This window comes from Kwoniella dejecticola, chromosome 8 (assembly GCF_000512565.2).
Source record: "Kwoniella dejecticola CBS 10117 chromosome 8, complete sequence".
NCBI lineage: Eukaryota > Fungi > Basidiomycota > Tremellomycetes > Tremellales > Cryptococcaceae > Kwoniella > Kwoniella dejecticola.
This window is the reverse complement of record NC_089308.1, coordinates 1,192,846-1,211,739: the sequence shown is the minus strand read 5'-3', so window position 1 is coordinate 1,211,739 and position 18,894 is coordinate 1,192,846. Positions and strand designations below refer to the sequence as shown.

General features: G+C 47.8%; 6 protein-coding genes across 6 annotated transcripts; 4 read left to right on the top strand and 2 right to left on the bottom strand.

Moving 5' to 3' along the window:
• Positions 1 to 101: 101 nt before the first annotated feature.
• On the bottom strand, positions 102 to 3,768 carry I303_106736 (uncharacterized protein; the record flags this gene model as incomplete). The annotated part of the gene is made up of 9 exons (XM_018411877.1): positions 102 to 1,065; positions 1,132 to 1,355; positions 1,440 to 1,541; positions 1,647 to 1,991; positions 2,071 to 2,200; positions 2,269 to 2,420; positions 2,510 to 3,507; positions 3,564 to 3,639; positions 3,697 to 3,768. The coding sequence occupies 9 exons, from the start codon at positions 3,766 to 3,768 to the stop codon at positions 102 to 104; spliced, it is 3,063 nt and encodes a 1,020-aa protein (XP_018259078.1).
• Positions 3,769 to 4,051: 283 nt separating this feature from the next.
• Positions 4,052 to 4,905, top strand: I303_106735 (V-type ATPase, F subunit; the record flags this gene model as incomplete). The annotated part of the gene is made up of 5 exons (XM_018411878.2): positions 4,052 to 4,111; positions 4,190 to 4,271; positions 4,376 to 4,458; positions 4,591 to 4,678; positions 4,853 to 4,905. 5 exons carry the CDS (start codon positions 4,052 to 4,054, stop codon positions 4,903 to 4,905), a joined length of 366 nt encoding a protein of 121 aa, XP_018259079.2.
• Positions 4,906 to 5,496: 591 nt separating this feature from the next.
• Positions 5,497 to 9,195, top strand: I303_106734 (uncharacterized protein; the record flags this gene model as incomplete). Its single annotated transcript, XM_065969425.1, has 8 exons — positions 5,497 to 5,927; positions 6,014 to 6,672; positions 6,739 to 6,918; positions 6,974 to 7,125; positions 7,236 to 7,335; positions 7,416 to 7,561; positions 7,641 to 8,814; positions 8,930 to 9,195. 8 exons carry the CDS (start codon positions 5,497 to 5,499, stop codon positions 9,193 to 9,195), a joined length of 3,108 nt encoding a protein of 1,035 aa, XP_065825497.1.
• Positions 9,196 to 10,379: 1,184 nt separating this feature from the next.
• On the bottom strand, positions 10,380 to 12,313 carry I303_106733 (uncharacterized protein; the record flags this gene model as incomplete). The annotated part of the gene is made up of 5 exons (XM_018411880.1): positions 10,380 to 10,487; positions 10,586 to 10,830; positions 11,189 to 11,496; positions 11,654 to 11,799; positions 12,020 to 12,313. 5 exons carry the CDS (start codon positions 12,311 to 12,313, stop codon positions 10,380 to 10,382), a joined length of 1,101 nt encoding a protein of 366 aa, XP_018259081.1.
• A 1,419-nt stretch (positions 12,314 to 13,732) lies between these two features.
• I303_106732 (uncharacterized protein) lies at positions 13,733 to 15,010 on the top strand (the record flags this gene model as incomplete). The annotated part of the gene is made up of 2 exons (XM_018411881.1): positions 13,733 to 13,886; positions 14,175 to 15,010. 2 exons carry the CDS (start codon positions 13,733 to 13,735, stop codon positions 15,008 to 15,010), a joined length of 990 nt encoding a protein of 329 aa, XP_018259082.1.
• A 1,224-nt stretch (positions 15,011 to 16,234) lies between these two features.
• Positions 16,235 to 18,426, top strand: I303_106731 (uncharacterized protein; the record flags this gene model as incomplete). Its single annotated transcript, XM_018411882.2, has 6 exons — positions 16,235 to 16,338; positions 16,488 to 16,697; positions 16,822 to 17,010; positions 17,089 to 17,773; positions 17,921 to 18,264; positions 18,369 to 18,426. The coding sequence occupies 6 exons, from the start codon at positions 16,235 to 16,237 to the stop codon at positions 18,424 to 18,426; spliced, it is 1,590 nt and encodes a 529-aa protein (XP_018259083.2).
• Between the last annotated feature and the right edge of the window lie 468 nt (positions 18,427 to 18,894).

The window sequence follows — 18,894 nt, the reverse complement described above, 5'->3', positions numbered from 1 at the left end:
TTCGGCCTTCTTTCTGATCTAGAGCACAATATTGTATACTGTACACTGTACACTGACTCAAACGGAACTCGGCCAAATGCCAAGACGATCCAGATTGGAAATCAGAGTATCTGATCTAATCTACTAACAGTCCTAGCGTATTGACTACGCAGCTCATCATCATCCCTGAGAACTTTCACTACGTTCTCCACTATCTCTCTTTGGAACGTGGTTATCTTGCTCCGATCGCCCCTATTGCCATTGAGACTCGTTGTGAACTTCCTTTTCTTACTCGTCAGTGGATTCCCATTCCCGTTCCCATTCCCATTTACATCCACATCCACACCTCCGTCAGCGTCACCGAAGGCGTTGACCTCACTTTCGACGGGTCTCGATAAGAGGTATTCCAGCTCATCGATAAGGTTGGAAAGCAGGTAATCCGTTTCTGTCCTCGCTTCTTCCGCTGTTTGTGATTTCGGGTTGGACTGTACAACAAACGAAACACGAAGGATCAAGGAAGACCGAAGTATCTGAGCGATATCCAATATCACAGGTGGTCGAATCGTATTCAACCAATTTGTGAGACTCGAGGAAGTGACGAAAGTATCCAATAAACAGCCGCCCTTCTTCTTGTGTCTGATCATGACGGGGATAGCAAGTATCAGAGGGATGAACGATAAGTAGGTATCTCCCATCAATCGTATCCCATTAGCTTCTTGGAGTATGATCTTGAGTACTCCAACTGTTCCCTGATTATTCCAGGATGATTCGCGTTCCAGACTGTCGAATAAGGTCTTCTCCCATCCGGATGGGGCAGTCTCTACTTGGCGTAACAGCTGCACAGCCTGTTTGAGGGGTACTACATCTGCGCGGCGTTGAGCATCGGGTTCGAATCTGAGATTGAGATTATCAAGCTTCGATCGTATGCCGGCCAAATCGAAATTCGAAGACTGGAACACGTCGACCAGGGAGATATCTTTCAATAATTCGTTGAGAGATTGAGCATTCACCCGGATGAGCGCTTCAGGACATGAATGCCCCAAGATTAGATCTTGTAGTACAACCAGATGCAACGCGGACAACAATCTGTAGTATTCATGCCGATATATCAGCTGAGAGTCGGACCAATAAGCGAGTGGATTGTCGACTTACCCTTGCCGTTTAATCTCCTTGCATAGCCAGCTGACTACACCACCGAGACACCAGCTGAGTAATGGTTGTGAAAAATACGATAAGCCACTATGCAGGGTATCAAGATCCATCTGCGAGGTGGCAACAGCTAGGATAGCTTGTTGGATTAGAGTCGGAGTTAGGGCGTATAGCTTTTGAGGTGGTGTAGCAAGTAGTATTGCATCTTCAATTCCGTCTGATCCGAACTATAATAATCAAAACTCCGGGGTTAGCGCGAGTCACAGCTTGTAGAGGTAGGCATGTAAGCAGGCAGAAAAGTCGGGACTTACAATGGCTTTGACCCAGCCATTCATACATTCCTTACTCTCGTTATCGAGGTGACAGAAGCTGTCTGCGCGTCTTGCATCCTGCAGTAAGGCTGGTAGCGGTAACTAAAAGACCGGGTATCAGTGTACGGCGTCAAAGAACTCTTGTCAGATGTCGCTTGGGAAATTGAGCTGGACCCTGCGTCATACGATTTAAGCTATACAACTCACTTGATAATGCGCCACGAATGCCTCCACAAGTGCAACACCCTCGCCGAACCTCGTCAGACTCCCTTGGGGATCATCATTCCTACTAGTTTCCTCCACGCCGATATCCAATAATTGCTTTTCCATTATAGCTAGCAGAGCCGTTGAACTGATAGTCGAGGTCAAACATCCCAGTAACCCAGGCTGAGAAGCTATGAAAGTGAATACACACTCGGGCGGCGGGCTCGCAGGACACGACTTGATGATCTGGAGGATCTCTGACGAGAAGCTCGAAGCCGCCGAAAAGGCGTATTGGATCGTATGCACCAATGGCGGAAGATGGGCTTGCGATTCTGAAGATAGTCGATTCTGACCACAGAAGACATGAACATCAGCTTTGTTCTTACGATCCATGAACTGACGCATGAGCGCTGGTCAAGTTACTCACAATCAATGATTCGCCCGGGGCAAAGGAAAGAACGTTGAGCCCGGGCGCGATTGTCGATGCTTGATCCATTGAGATGATGCTCAGCTGCACGAGTTTCGATAACAGGCTCTCTGCCAATGATGGCATATTCCTGACGACAAGGTCAATGTCAGCCGAGATAGTTGTATTCGAAAATTCAGAGAAGGCAACGAGACACACCATCCCTCCAGAGGGGTAAAAGTACTCCCTTCTTCTTCGTTCTCAGCGACTTGTATTAGATTAGTATACCGTTGTGCAATCGCCTCTGAGTAAGACTGAATTGCGGTGGACTGATCGCGAAACAAAGAGGTCACAGGGTCCGCTATGTCGCTCTGGACAGTGAGAGTATCCATATAATGTAAAGCTTAGCCACATTCTGAGTCAGACGAGCAGCAGCAAGAATTGGTCCGCCCGTACTCACTGGAAATGGGAATCCCTCTTCAGAATGGTCTTTCCACCACCTCAACAGCCTGGGCATACGTTCCACCAAGACATCCCAATTTCGAGCCGCTTCGATATGCTCAACATTTGTCTCTGTCAGATTTTGTATTCCCACTTCTAGTAATGTCCTCAAGAACTCGCTTGGCTCATCCGTCAGGTTTTCAGCGGCTTTTAACAATGATATCCAACTCTGTTCTATTCCTTTCGCCGGATTCTCGTCGAATTTACTTGATCTCTTCACCCATTCTAACAAGAATATTACCGATTGTTTAAGCGGTGCTTTCTGAATGACTCGGTTGGACGACTGATCGCCCATCTGTATATCTTGTAAGTTCTGAGCCATCTGCTGTTGAATGTTACCATCTTGCATTTGCATTTGTGTTGGTCCTTGGCTTTGAGTGATGGGACCTTGATTATCTAGATCGGTCATCAACCCACTCAAATGATCTCTCAAATGAGCATTGATCTCTTCCGGCAGATTAGGCAGCAGGCCTCCGACTTCTAAGCCTATATCCAAGGAAGGTAAGGGAAAGTTCGACAGGACTGAGACTACCTTCGATAGATAGATCACCAAAGACGAGTTAGGCACTAACATGGGATTAGATGAGATCGTCCTCAATAAAGGCAGTATCAACGATAAAGTCGTTATAGATTGTGCGTTTACTTTTGACGATGGCGAATTGGCGGCTGATTTTGAGGTTCCGACATCTGGAATGGTGGGAGCATCGTTAGACCTGCTGAATGTTGATGGGGAAGTCAGAAATGAGGGAATCGGTCCTTCCAACCCCGTAATGTTTGCAGCGAGAATATTGAATATTGAGTTGATCACGGATATACTCGGTATGTCGTGTTCTGTCAGGTAGAAGAGGATGTGTATAAAGATTGTTCTCGATGTGATGATACCGGCCAATAGGAGTTGAGAGAGGTATGAGAGGATGAGTGAAGGTGGGGAAGGTAGAAGGTATGGCAAGAAGGCGGCTGTGAAACAGATTTAGCTCGTCGCAAAACCACGCGACTGGGACGGGACAGCTTACATGCTAGCTCATCTCCAGAGTCGTGTGTGCTAGAAGAAGACCGGGATCTCAAGCGCGCCTGGACGAGTTGAGCGAACTGCACACAACCACCTTAGTCCAGTCTCGTCCGGCGTGGAATCACGGCGCAACTCACTTTCTTAGCTGGGAGGGCGCGGGCGTAAGCTCTCCCGATGAGCTCGCTCAGGGATAGATTCTCGTTCGCCATGATCGAGCTCCCTTTTCCTCTCTGCCTGTGCCAATGCCTCTATCGATAACCTAGGCTCTGCGCGTTGCTTTGAAGTATTGTGAAGGGGTAAGAAGGATACTGTTGATTTCTTGGGATTAGTTACGTTCATTACAGGCGTGCCCCGCATTCAACCAGATGCGGCGATGCCCGAATTCGACGCGATCCTAAACCTCCTCGTCATCTCGATAACTTGTCTTGCCTGCCTCCTTTCTTGTGCTACGTTTTTACATGTCAGCTTAAGGAAGAGCCCAAGCGAAGCAAGATGGCTACAACGACGACCAACCCGAAAGACCGAACACTGCTGGCGGTCATAGGCGACGAGGTAAGCTGCACAGTCCAGCCTTGTCAAGGGATCTAGCTGCTCATTGACTCTCTCCCCGGCCCCGTTTGCATTCAATAGGATTCAGTGACGGGATTATTGTTAGCTGGGATAGGTCATGTAGATCAGAATCAGAATAAGAACTTCTTGATAGTCGATGCAAGTGAGTCTTCTTGCTTTGTCCTTCAGCCTTCAGTGATTGCATTTACAGACACCCAGCAGACTGGGTTGAGCTCATCACGCTGATATTACTGTATGATACCGCAGAAACGCAGACTAGCGTGATAGAATCTGCATTCCAGGACTTCACGGAACGTAAAGATGTTGCTATCTTACTTATCAACCAACATGTAAGCTCTTCTTGTACTCTCAGCATCATGTCTCCGTTTACAGGTTGATAACGGCCTCAATGACTGTGCTGAAGTTGAATAAAATTCGATGAGAACGATGCGCTGATGCATGATATATACTCATGATAACAGGTGGCTGAGAAGATAAGACCTACAGTAGATAGATATCAGGCTGCTTTCCCTGCTTTATTGGAGATACCCAGTAAAGAACATCCATATGGTAAGTGGTTTACCCCATTTCCATTTCGTATCCCGGCGTCGCTTAGAGGAGGAGCACCGCAATTGCGGATCTTCTTCGGCTCCAATTCCTACTTGACTCGGTGGGACTTCTGACACTTCCATCCGACTTTCACGATGCAGTGAGCATTCTTGCTGACAGATTCTCGATGGACAGACCCGGCAAAAGACTCGGTGCTCAAACGTGTACAAAAGCTACGAGGAGACTAAGCGTGATCACCTTGTTGTTCGCCTGTCACTCATGTATCTTGCCACCTCACTGCCTCCCATTTGTACTTCACCCGTAGAATATGCATTCCTCACCTTCACCCTAGGAGTCAGCACAACCAGAGAGAGCTTGGATTTGCCGTGCATGATTAGGCGACACCGGACCTCTGCCGAACAGCACGTGGTACATCAGGTTTAGCGTCTACACAAAGTGGGTGTGTTAGTTAAATAAGTGATATTTACACATATCTATGAAATGTGACGTTTTATTAGTCGCACCATACGATATATACGGATAATTAATAGCAGGTAACCTAAATCCCGGTTGGGGTATTCTCATCAATCCATCCATCCATCCATCCATCCATCCATCCATCCATCCCATCCCATTACCCATAACATCGATGCTCATCCAATCCTCCGTATAGCTATACAGGCCACCTCAACGACATCGCATAAAGCCTCGATAAGGACTGATTCCATCCGAGCTGTAGCTCAATCGAGCTCCGACTGAACAACATCAACGATAACCTCGTATCGCCTAACGGGCGCGTTTGTCTCCACATGGGTTCTCCCCTCGAAGCAGACTACAGCATGTCTTTCGGTAGCAGTTTCTTCTCAATGTCCGAACCCCCCCTTGAGGAGTCGCCTTCGCCTCCGCCGAGAGCTGCGGAGGTAATGCCGCAAGGCATAACAGCGGAATCGGAGAATCTACCGGCACCCAGAAAAACTTCTTCTCCCTTATCGTCCCCTTCTTCCTCCGCTCGTAGCGAGCTTCCCCGACTAGATGACACCCACGACGGACATGATATGGATCTTACCGAAGCTCAGGGGGAGATGAGGAGTCCAGCTACAAGCTCGACCCTCCCCCTGACAGACGAGGAGGACGAAGATAACGCTGAACCGCAAGGTGATGATGAAAGCGATTTGACCGAGGAGGAAGATGATGTCGAGGCGAACAACGAGGAGGGTGGTCATAATGACGGCATGGGCAAAATGAGGCAGCCTTTATTCCCTTCTTCTAGGTGAGTCACCCATTGCTTCCTCATGTCCAGACGGATCCGTACAGCTAGCCTAGGGAGCTGGAATTGGCTCATATACGGCGAAATAGGCATTCAACGTCAAGAGCATCATCGGCCTCATTGACGCCGCCTCCGAGTGATCGATCCATCTTATCGTCTCCTCAACAGTCTCCGAAGATCACGCTTAAGCTCAATGCTCCGCAAGCGGATGATAATGAAGAAGACAATGAAGAACAGGATGAAGAGGAAGAGGAAGAGGAAGAAGAAGTCGAAGAAATCGAAGAAGCGGAAGAGGACGATGAGGAAGAAGAGGGAGCAGAGGACGATGAGGGCGACGTGACTATGAGAGCTGGTTCCTTGCCGGGACAAGATATAACAGAAAAGCTGGATATCGATCAGAGTGGGCCCAATGCCAAGCTTGACGCCGAAATGCCTTCCGAAGAGGGTGACGACGAAGATGCGGGGACCGGTGAAGAACGCAACCCGGGCGGAAAGTCGACGGAAATGTCTGGCGCGTCGACAGAAGATCCTTCTCTCGCAGAAGACGGCGATGACCAGGAGGAACGGGAGGAGACTGAGGCTGAGGAGAACAACATAGTGCTGGATGATGACGAAGTAGATATTGCCCCTCCAGTCGAGATCGAGGTCGAAGTCGAAGAGCCGACGGCCGAAGGGGAAGGTGAGAATGCAGTCGAGATAGAGGAAGAACAAGATGAAGAAGATGAAACTGCAGAACCCGAAGCTGCTGGTCAGTCATGCTCGTTCTTCTCCTGCTCCTCATCAGGTGCGAAAGCTGAATACGCCCTGCCAATAGATTCTCCCGCATATCTGACGGTGCCTACTCATGCCAAACACTCCAGCCATGCCCCTCCGCCGACAACAGCAAATATGCGTGCGCTCGTTATGCTAGAGCTCAAGTTCGCAGCTCTGAGAGATAGGCTGTATATTGAAAGAATGGAAGAGGCTGCAGCAGAGGAGGAGATGATATTGAATGGTGAGTGATTATACCGCTATTGTCTCGATTGAGCTGACAGTCGGTTGCATTCCAGGGACCCACCCAGCCCTACAGTATCTCCATAAGACCTTGAGTGATAGAAGGGAAAAGCTGCATGAGATCGCTTCCCGGCGGCATCAGCAGACATTGGGAGAATTGAAAAGAGTCAGAGAATCGGAGAAGCACCTGATATGGTCTTCCTGGACAGTGAGTGATCTGCGCACATCCGAGATCGGAAAGATAGGTTTCCATCGTGAAGGCATGGTCCAGTACCAGTCCGCTAGAGAACGGCAGGTTGATGCGTGACATTTTTACAGGACGATCGAGACAGATTACATTGGGAGGAGTTCGAGCACACATGGAGTAAAAGACGTAGAATCGCTAGGGAGAAGAATGACATTGAAACAGCCCGTCTTCGTACGTCTGCTTTGCCCAGTCCATCCGTAATTGAAGGAAGGGGTGTCAGCAAGTACAACAAGCTGATATTAGGTATTCAGCGAAACCCGTACCTAAAGCAGGACAACCATCGACAATACGAGCATTCGACTGGTCCAGTGGGGCTACACCCAGCCAGCTGAGACGAGAAGATGGGAATCGGGATCTGGCATTGATGGACGGGGGACGACATGAGGCTCTGATGGCTGTAAGTCCCCCTTACCGTGTCTCTTGGCGCATCGGGCTGCGGCAAGTCGCTCCTTACTGAAGAAGGTCCCGTGACATAGCAACAACGCCAGCAACACCAATCCCAAGCACCATCTCGTCACGCTGCTCCAGCGACGTACAAACCACGCTTTCCCGCTGGTTCATCCTCTCAGTCTCAGCCCGTGAATGGAGGTGCTACCATATACTCGTATCCGCAAAACCAGAATCAGGCCCAGAACCAGAAACAGAACCATAATCAGGCTCAGAATCATAAGCCTCACGATACGCAATCTCGCGCACCTATCCAACAACAACCCCCTCCTCCCTCCACTCTTAGTCACCAGCACCAGCTTGAAATCCAGGCGTCTCTGGCTAGACCCCACATCGTCGAAAGTCAACCGATCAATCCTATAAACCCTGTCAATCCCTCTCGCTTACCGAAGGACCCTCAATCGACTCAGCCTTCACAAGCAGCTCAACTTGTCCAGAGGCGCGTGCCCGAGGGGAGAACCGTCCCGACTACTTCTGATTTCTTCGGCGGTCCAAGGCGTGAACCCTCGACAACCGCTCAAACGCAAACGCAAGCACAGAAAGTCAAGTCTCCCGAAGAGGATCCACCGATGAATGCGTACGAACGATGGCAGCGAGGCTGGCTCGGCCTAGCGGGTAGAAAACCGGATAGTAGTGGGCCAGCCGGTTCACCGAAGACATCCAGCTCATTGGGGAATACACCTACCTTATCTAATAATCAACCACCGTCTAATTCGCTGCATCAGCAGCAAGGTAGACCAGATTCGGGTGGGACCTCAAATCTCACCAATTCAGATACAGTGAAACGATCGCCCACAGTCGACCATGCAGGTACAGCAATCAATGGTGGACCAATCCGCTCGAATTCAGCTGAAAATCCAAGCTCAGCTTCGAAACCCGTTATTGGCGGCCCTCAGCCGCCCAGATCGAACTCGAATCCCAACACCAGTACAAGCAATACTGGAGCCAGCGCGCATCCTAATTCAAGCTCGGGTCAAAATCAGGTTAGGAATATAAGGGATATACCGGGAAACGGTATTCCGCCTAATCCGCACGCGAGAGAACGACCGGATTTCCCAAGTCGATTCGCTAGCCTAGCCGATTACTTGGCAAGCTCGACTGCGCCTCCGGGGACAGGCTTGTTCGGAATGGGACTGGGCATGGGCATGGGCATGGGTATGGGTGGCATGGGTATCGGAGTTCCCCTTGGAGCAGGTAACAAAGGTGAGTCGGGAGTGAATTTTTCTGTCACCAAAGAAAGCGGGGTTTTTCGCCGCTTCTGGCAAATCATTGCATCTGTCATGGCTTACTGACTTTCGCCTGGTACTCTATTTGACAGGTCGATCACCTTTCCAAAATGGGAATGCGAATGGAAATGGGAGCTCATCACCATCATCGAATGCAAATGCGAATACAAGTGCAAATGCGAACTCGCATGCGGCTTCTTCGAATGTGAACTTGAATCCGAAACCGAACCCAAACCCAAGCGCGGGTAACAGGGACGCAGGAGGAGTGACTGCTAAACCCACTTCACCTATTCCACCTCCGCCTGTGCCTCCTCCGGCTGGGACAGCTACGATTGCCGGGACGACCGAAAGGAAGTAAATCGTAGATCGTAGATCGCAGTTGGTGGAATGTAGGGATTGTGGGGATTTTGAGAATTGTGGGAATTGTGGGAATTGTGGGAATTGTGGGAATTGTGGGAATTGTGGGATGATTTTATCAAAGGGATACATCTAAGCAGCATAATCAGCACTTTTAATTCTAATTCCAAATCTCGGGAGGAGACAGATGTATGAGTCGAGTGGTCTACCTTGTTTCTTCCATTGGGATGAATCTACCCAGGATATGTCATAGAAAGCCGATCAGTTTGGCATCGGCCGTCTATGCTCTGGAGCATATCATGTCCTCTCGTATCGTATCGTATCGTATCGTATCGTATCGTATCGTATCGTATCGTATCGTATCGTATCGTATCGTATCGTATCGTATCGTATCGTATCGTATCGTATCGTATCGTATCGTATCGTGGCATCTAATATCACTTATCATCTAATGTATCTTATTTTGTTGTGTGGACACTGTGCTTGAGACTGGATAGGGATTCATTTACAGTATTTCATATTGAGTTGAGTTGCGTTCTGTTCTGTTTTGTTCTATTTTGTTCTATTTTGTTTTGTTCTATTGCTGCTATGAGAAGGAATAGAATTCCTCGATCAAGAATAATGCATGTGCAGTTGAATGCAGAGGATATCGATAACTACGTTCATTCTGAGATCTTCATTCTGAGATCTTCATTCTGAGATCTTCATTCTGAGATCTTCATTCTGAGATCTTCGATGTGAGAGTACTGTAAGTGTGCAACCATTTACTCAACATTCAACGATGACTTCTCTGAGAGTCGACCAAGCAGTCAGCCAGAATCAATTTCGATGTCCTCTTGTGGAATAGCCTCAGCCTCAGCCTATGATCCACTACACTCAACAATGACTTCAATTGAGACCTTGAAATCTAGCTCCGACACGACAAGCGTGTTGAGGCATGATTGGTAAGAGAGAGCATGAGCATGAGCAACAGCAACAGCAACAGCGCGAGCAATGGATGTACAGATCATCGTGACATCTTGTCTATGTCTATGTGCAGTAGCAGTAAAAAGGTATGAAGTTCGAAAAATGAAGCATCAAATCTCAAATGCGTAATGTATGATAATCCCTCTAAACTTATGTGCTTGATTTGGTGACGCATCTCCTGGGATCGCAATTATGTTGACATGACAATCGAGATCCCGATCACAGTCCAGCAGACTTGATCATATCTTGATATCCGCATAACCTGAGTAAGTTCCTCTGGAGCATCGCGATAGTCATCATACCGACCGAAGGGACGTATATCGAGACCTATCATAAGAATTGGAAGAATGATCAGCAAAAGCGACAACACCGGCGAGATCCTCCTATTCCTCTTTTGCCTACCCAAAACCAAAACCAAGACTCACTCGTTCTCTCACATCAGCCTCGAAATTCTTTTCTCCAGCTACGTTCACGCATATACAACCGTCCTTGAGGTCTTTCGTCGGGACTTTGTAGCTTGATACGGGCACGGCGGAGATGACTACGTCCGAGATGGACAGAGCTTGCGCAAGGGTGAAGTCGGGTAGAGGGGTCGTAATGTGGTGCGGATTGAATTTGGATGATGTGGTTGATAACGACGAAGAAGGTCGTTTTGAGAATTCGACGATTGCTATTCAGATAATGAAGAGAAAGTCGTCAGCGTTCTATCTTGGGTAAATCCGAGACGATCAATGAAATGAAATGAAATGAAATGAATGGTTTTTCTATCTCGCTCGTTTGACTATACATGTCTGCTTCTTTGTCCACTTGTCCACTTGAAATAAGGGATCAAACTTCCACTTGAGATAAGGGATCAGACTTCCACTGTCACTTGATCACCATTCGAACTCCACTACCACTAGAAGCCAGTCCAAGCCCAGGCCAGACAAGACAAGGCAAGACAAGACAAGACGAGACAGTATAGGATAGGCTAGAAACAAACACGACAAAACGACACAAAAAATAGCCAACTCCAACACCCAACTCACAATCAATATCCACACTGATCACCCTCGCCCCGTCATTCGCCAATAACGCAGCCAACGGTCTCCCTACGACCTCACTTCGGTTGATCACCGTGATCACCTTTCCTCGGGCCTTGTCGCCGTACTCCAGCATTTTATTGTACACGCCTATATGCTCCAGGACTTTGACGATCGCCAGCGGGGTACAGGGCAAGATGGATTTCACCGTCCCCTCTGGAGCGTCTTCGTCGGTCTTAGACTTCTTCTCGAGGGAAGTGGGGAGGTGCGATGATGGGATAGGACGGAGTGTGAGGGGGGAGATGAATCGGACGCTGCGAATGGATGATCAATCAGCCTTTAGAGCTTTTGTCAAAGAATTCTTGTCGCTCCGGAAGTCAACATGGAATGAAGTATATTATAGTATGATATAATATGAGCCGTCCCTCAAATAAAAATAGAGGTAGAGATGAGGATGAGGATGACACGCACTTGTGATACAGATTGAACAGGAACTGGTGGTTCAGTCCCTCGACGTCCTTTTGGGGCGATACGACAGATTGGAGATATTGGTCTTGACGTCCGCCGTATATGGGGTAATAGACCATTATACCATGTACATCGGGATCATCGTTTGCCTAGACATTCGTTGCACGTTAACTTTCCACGTCCGTGCTTCAAGATACTGTTGACCAGTCCATCCGATTTGTTGCGTCAATAAATGTGTATAGCCCAGAAGTCAAGCTGTACTTGAGCTTCGCTCACTCCATTTCCTCTGCCTTTCCCATTCCCATTCTTTCACCTTTCTCGTCTAGTCACGCTTGCTTTTCCATGTATCCACCTATTCGATTGACTCACCTCCAAGATGGCTTCCTCAACATCAATGCCCACGCCCTCCCCATCCAGTCCCGCACGAGCTTCACCCACGAGCCTGAGCTCAAAGACTATCCCAATTTGTTCGCATGCTTTCTTGGTGAATTCCGCGTATGTCCTAGCATCTTCTTTCTTGGTAGCTAGGATACCTATCAAGTGAGGCGGTTTCCCATTGAATCGGTCTGAGGACATGGCAGATAGGAGTTCGGTCTTGAATGGCGTGTGGACTTTACCGGCTGTTACCAGTAGCCCTTGAGGTATAGTCGAGGAGGAGGACATCTTGTCGATCCAACGTGTGTCAAGATAGGAGCACAATGAGGGAGCGCGAAGAGATGAGATGCGCTTGGGTTTCTTAAGCAAGAGACCTAGATCATATGGGTGGAATGGATGGGCTATCTCTCCTTATCTTAGATTACGATTAAACTTTTTCAAAATCAACTGACTTCGCGAAGACATTTTATTATTGCGAGGTAGTGTCATGTCACGTGACTTGGTTCCCAAACGCTCTTAGTGGGATGGGTAAGCGCAGGTACAGCTCAGACGCATGGGTCTGCTGGGGTCCTGGTCTCCCCGTCTGGCAGGAGAGGCATGACTGGCGAGAATCCGTGTAAACCTGATGGATATCACTTGTCCTCGCTTGACTTGTGTTTATATAGAAATACAATGCAGCAAGCAACTCGCAATCGCACCGCCAATAGCGCCTACAGTATGTTAAGTAAGGCTTGGGTCTGGTTGTCCAGTCTATAGCTGTCTGGTATCACAAATCCCCTTTCGCAGTTTGATGTAGCTGGCCTCGTTTCATATCCTTCCGGAAACACCCTCATGCGCATATATAAATGGTCATGAAAGACAGGGGAGGTAACTTACATCTCCTACTAAAGACACAGGGCTAACACAAGAAGAAGAGTATCATTACGTTACCCCCGCTCCATGATTATAAACACGATTCGGACACCCTGAAAAGATAAAACGGTTACTTGACTTCCGCTCGTAATTAGCGTCATTTCGGAGTAAGCTAAGAAGCTAAGACGCTAAGGCAGGCTTAGTCTTATTCTTAGTACCCGCTGATCTCGATTAAGGCAGTCCTGGCTTAGTACTCCATGAAGCGAATGTTTATGGTTTACTGGATTGAGGTTGTTTGCACCAAGAGATCAATTGTTACTTGTTACCTCCAACTTTCATCGTCGCCAACACTATTTCGCATCTGACTTGGCTCGACTTCGCTTGACTCGCTTTGTACCGACTGACTTGTACGGACAGTCGAGAAACCCATTAGCTGTTATATCGGTACTGCCTAGTCTACCCGCTTGACTGCACAGAAACCATCTTCTTCTCGTTTGCTGCGCTCTCACTTTCATCCTTGGAACGCAATACATATATAACAGTATCACTTAGCCGTCCGAGCGACAGCGACAATCTGCCATACTTCAGATCGCTAAGTAAGAATCGGGATTCGAATCAAGATGGGTGACGAGAATCGCCATCCCGATCGAGCTGAGAAGTCGCCTAGGACTAGATCAACGATAATAAGGTATTTCGCTTTGGTGGGTTTCCGCAAAATCAGCGTTATACTAAAGGCTAACTTGACTTGATTTGATATGATTTGATCCCTCTCAATCGACCCCAAAATTGGAATAGAGCATCCACATGATACTCATAATCGCCTTGTTCTTGGTAGCGTTCTTTATAACGCCCAGCATGATCATGATCTCCATACTGGCATTTTCGATGTTCGGCATGTTAGTTTACGTCCCTGCTACGATCGGCTTGACGGCCAGGATGAGGGTCACGAAATGGGACAGAGCATGGGGAGAGGTCGTTTATCTGGGATATCAAATTGGATTATGGCTTGGTGAGTCCGAGCGAGCCTCACTCCATTTAGGATTTATGGATGATTGCTTATATCGGATTCTCTGTTCACGCTTCCTCCATATCACTGCCTCTGACCCGACCAATGAACTTACTGACTCATCCTATCCATCTGTCCTACCGCTTATCCATCTGTCCTACCGCTTATCCATCTGTCCTACCGCTCATCCATCTGTCCTACCGCTTATCCATCTGTCCTACCGCTTATCCATCTGTCCTACCGCTTATCCATCAACTCACCCCTTCGACCCACCCGCCTGTACATCCGCAGCCAACGCAATCGTCGCAGGAATCGTGGGCGGCCCATCCTATTGCTCTGAAAGGCTATACGAATCCGGCAAAGCAGGTGGATCCCGAAAATACTCTTACGAGCCCATAACGTCGATCCAGACCCTGTGCAATGGCTTCTCAGCACAGATCGCCCTTTCCTCGATTCACGTTGCGGCAATGTTATTATGGGTTTGGTGGATCTACAAGACAGTCACCAAATTATCGTTACGCAAGTCGGCTAGTAATCCGGAGACGTCTTTATGGAATGTATCAGTCGGCGAACTTATGAGGCGGGATATCCGGTTCGATACGAGGAAATACGATGAAGAGGGTGGGGCTGAAGGTAATCATGGTGTGACTCCTTTCATTACTCACATCCAATCACCAGGAACATCGGATCAGTTGCAGTCCGAATCTAGAGATACTACGTTGAGGAATGGGACGGTCGAACCTGAAAGAGATGTTGGACCGTATATTCCGCCTCCGCCATATCAGAATTCCTACGACAACGACAACGGTAACAACAATCACCCAAGTACAGGTATATCCCCTACGAGTGATAACAATAGTCATAATCATAGTTTGGGACACTCTTCATCACCTACCAATACTAGTTCGACCGCGCCTTTGAATCCGAATCCAAATTCGAATCCGAGTCACTCATCGTATGATCATGGGTTGAGCCTGACGGACAGGGACCGTACTGCGACCTCGCCGTCGACGTACACCCATTCACCTTCGGAACAGTACGGCAGTCAAAGGAGGACGTCGTTGAGACGGGCGATGGATGAGAAGGAAGATTCCAAAGATGTAATTAGGAGAGCATTGCTGCGATAGTCTCTTCATATGTATCTATTATGCAGTTTTGCCGCTATGCTATGTATTGATATGTCTTTATATCTTTACGGATCATTACATACAGTAATAGTGGTCATGTTGAGCCAATTATGTATGCTTGACTGTCATGGTTAAAAGGTTAAATCGGGGGCCGTTTTGTCGGAAATGCACCAAGGCTTACTCGTGTTTATGTAATGTTTGTCGATGTACGAGTATGGCGGTTGAAAATCGTACGATGTTTTAGGGCCGGAGTACGTGTGCTTTTGTAATTGTGCTTGTGCTTGTGTCGCGCTAAGCTGCAGATGGATTTTCCGATATCTTCCCCGTCTCTCCGGCCAGGTCAACGATATTTTGTTTATTGGTTTTTGACATCTTGCATAGATATCATTCGTCTATTCTTACGTTGAATTAATATCTCTCTTTCTTCTGTTTAGAAGCTCGTCACCATCGACAACATCTTTTTCATCATCGATACGCTTCACTTTTAGGTTGCAGAATCGCAGAATCGCATACACGGTATTCCGACGTTCGAGCTCGGACTCGGGCTTGACCGACAACAAATAGGGAGTGTCAACAAAGGGTCCAAAATTCAATTTTTTCTCACCCGTCCTCGGATTTTATTTAGGCCAAGGCTAAATCAGACCGCTCCATCACCAACCAAAACCTGGTGGTCCTTGACTTTATACAAAGCATACAGATCAGACATTTGTTCAGCTACTTGTTCTATCAAGGCTTAGGTGAGTCTTACCTCTTCGAGTGCGTTGCGGAAAAAGAGGAAGGGGACATGAGTGAGTGGTATGTGGCTTGAGCCAAGCGAGAAATTAAACGCGAAAAAAAGGAAAAGGAAAAAACGTTTCTTGGCTTTTTGATGTTGACAAAACGGGCGAGCTCATCGACAAATCATAGACCTCTGAATGGGGGTCGTCACGGTAACTTCATATCACAGACAAGGAAAGATCGCTGATGCATACAATCAACCCATTTCTATTTACCTGAATCATCGATCAATAAATAAATAAATCGTACCATCATCGTACCACCAATTTGTGGATCGGACCATCCTTTCGATAACATCGTGCCACCTAAACAACCCAAAACTCATCGATCGTCCCCCTTGAAACCCTTTTGCTTTGCATCACGAACACCCTCCTTCTCATCTCATTACATCCTCAATATCGACTCATCTACATACCTACACATCACCACATCACCAACAGACCCAAAATGCAGTCTCAAACTATCGTTAGACCCACTTCGTTGGTCGATCTCTCGTCGATGAAAACTTGGGGATTGGAGGGATTGTCAAATGCCAAATTCACCTTTGATACGTGAGTTTGTAAGGTTTGACCTCTCTTTTGGATCTCACCGATGAGCTGGGTTGTCGATCCACCTGTCCAATTCGTCCTTGATACGATCGAACAAGCGGTTATAATTCTCATGGAGGGCAGAAGCTGATCATCGGAAATTACCTGAATAGCAAAACAACAACGGCCACTGTGCTCATCGGTGTCTTATCCTTGTTGTTACTAGAACAACTAGTCTACAGAACCAAAAAAGCACACTTGCCAGGTGCGAAGTGGACGATACCTATCATCGGTAAATTTGCGGATTCGCTCAATCCTACGCTGGCAAACTACAAAGCCCAATGGAACTCTGGTCCCCTCAGTGCGGTGTCCGTGTTCAACATGTGAGCGACATCCCCTGCATTTCCGCCATCTATGGCAGTCCCCTTCGATCCATCTGGAACACTAGATCGAGATCGAGATCGAGATCAACTATTTTATGCTGATCATTCCTTTCCCCGTCAACAGCTTCATTGTCATTGGATCTTCCAACGAAATGGCCCGAAAAATCCTCAACTCCCCCAACCATGCCGAACCATGCTTAGTCGCCTCCGCCAAGAAGGTGCTCAGTCCGGATAACTGGGTGTTCCTCCACGGAAAGGTTCACGCTGATTACAGGAAAGCCTTGAACGTCTTGTTCACCAAACAAGCCTTGTCGTGAGTGATATTTGGGAATCTCATGAGATCGGATCGGCCGGGACTGTCGCTCATCTCAAGTGTTTTCCCACCGTATAGTGTCTATCTCCCTATTCAAGAGAGAATCTACCGATCATACTTCTCCAAATGGGTATCCGACAAAGACGGCGCCAAGCCATACATGATGGAAATGCGAGATCTCAACATGGACACTTCGCTCTCCGTGTTCCTCGGTCCATACGTCACGGACGCCCAACGAGATGAGATCAACAAGAAATACTGGTTGATCACGGTCGCCCTCGAACTCGTGAACTTCCCCCTCGCCATCCCAGGAACCAAAGTGTACAACGCCATCCAAGCTAGAAAAGTCTGTATGAAGTACTTGGAATCTGCTTCGGCTCAAAGTAAAATCAGGATGGCTGATCCCAATGCCGAATCGGAATGTCTGTTAGACGAATGGACTAAAGCGATGATCCAAGCTAGAAAGGCACAAGATGATGGGGAGACTACCAAGTTGCTCTCGCGAGAATACTCGGATAGGGAAATCGCCATGGTGCTCCTCTCGTTCCTGTTCGCCTCGCAAGATGCCATGTCCTCTGCTATTGTGTACGCGTTCCAACTTACTGCCGACCACCCTGAAGTGCTTGCCAAGATCAGAGAAGAGCAATACAAAGTCCGAGGAAACGACTTGGAAAGACCCCTGACGCTTGATATGGTGGATGACATGGTTTACACTCGAGCTGTGGTTAAGGAAGTTCTCCGATTCAGACCTCCTGTCATTATGGTGAGTAATTTCGTCGACTGTGTCGCAATAAGCAATCTCCTCCCTCTGGTTTGGTATGCAACGACGTGTAGATGTGTTCAATAATATGGATTGTGGAAACCGAAGCTGCGGCTGATGGTCTGTTCCAACCCTTAATCACAATTCCAGGTCCCATACGAAACCACCAAGGCATTCCCCATTTCACCTGACTACACCGTCCCCAAAGGAGCCATGATCATCCCTGCCTTCTGGAATTCGCTGCACGACGAGACATGCTACCCCGAACCGGACTCTTTCAAACCTGAACGATGGTTGCCCAACGAAGACGGGTCCGCTCCTTTGGCCGACTCGAAACCGCAAAACTACTTGGTGTGGGGTAGTGGACCGCACAAGTGTATCGGCGGTCAATACGCTTCGATGCACTTGGCCGCTACGTTGGGTACTGCGTCGGTATTGATGAATTGGGATCACGAGGTCACGAAGGATTCAGAGGAAGTCAAGGTTATTGCTGCGTGAGTTTGGGTTGGGGATGCACCATCCATCAAGACATGAACTTGCAACGAGAAAGAGGTGAATGAACCGTAGCTGATGGCTTTTGTTCGTTTTCGGATTTTAGTATTTTCCCGAAGGATGAATTGAGATTGAAATTCACTCCTAGAGCCCCACCCGCATAAGGCCAAACTCAGCTTGACTCAATAATCTCAAGATATACCATATTTGGGAGGAAGACGTTGACGATGTGGACATAGAAGAAGATAGGTGTCATGCATATAATAAGGACTTTTCCAGAACGCAGGATATAACCCAGCGACGATCGTATCTTGCTGTTGTTCTCAGATGGTGCAGCAGTAACTTGGCGTAGTTTGTGGTAGAGGTAAAAGGGGAGATCAATTATGATAATAGCGGCAGTGGTATCTTATACTAATTTATGATTTTGATGCATCTCTTTTTTTCATTACGTGCTCAACGAATTCGAATGGTGATACTCCTCTTTGATTGAGCAGCATGGAAGTGCGCAGATTGCATGAATTCAAGTGTAAGAATGTTCGAGTATAGTAAACCTTGACTATGTTGTTGCTGTATGGATATGGATGGATGGGCGGACGAGGAGGATTTTGCAGCGAGAACGGAATCAGTTTTTT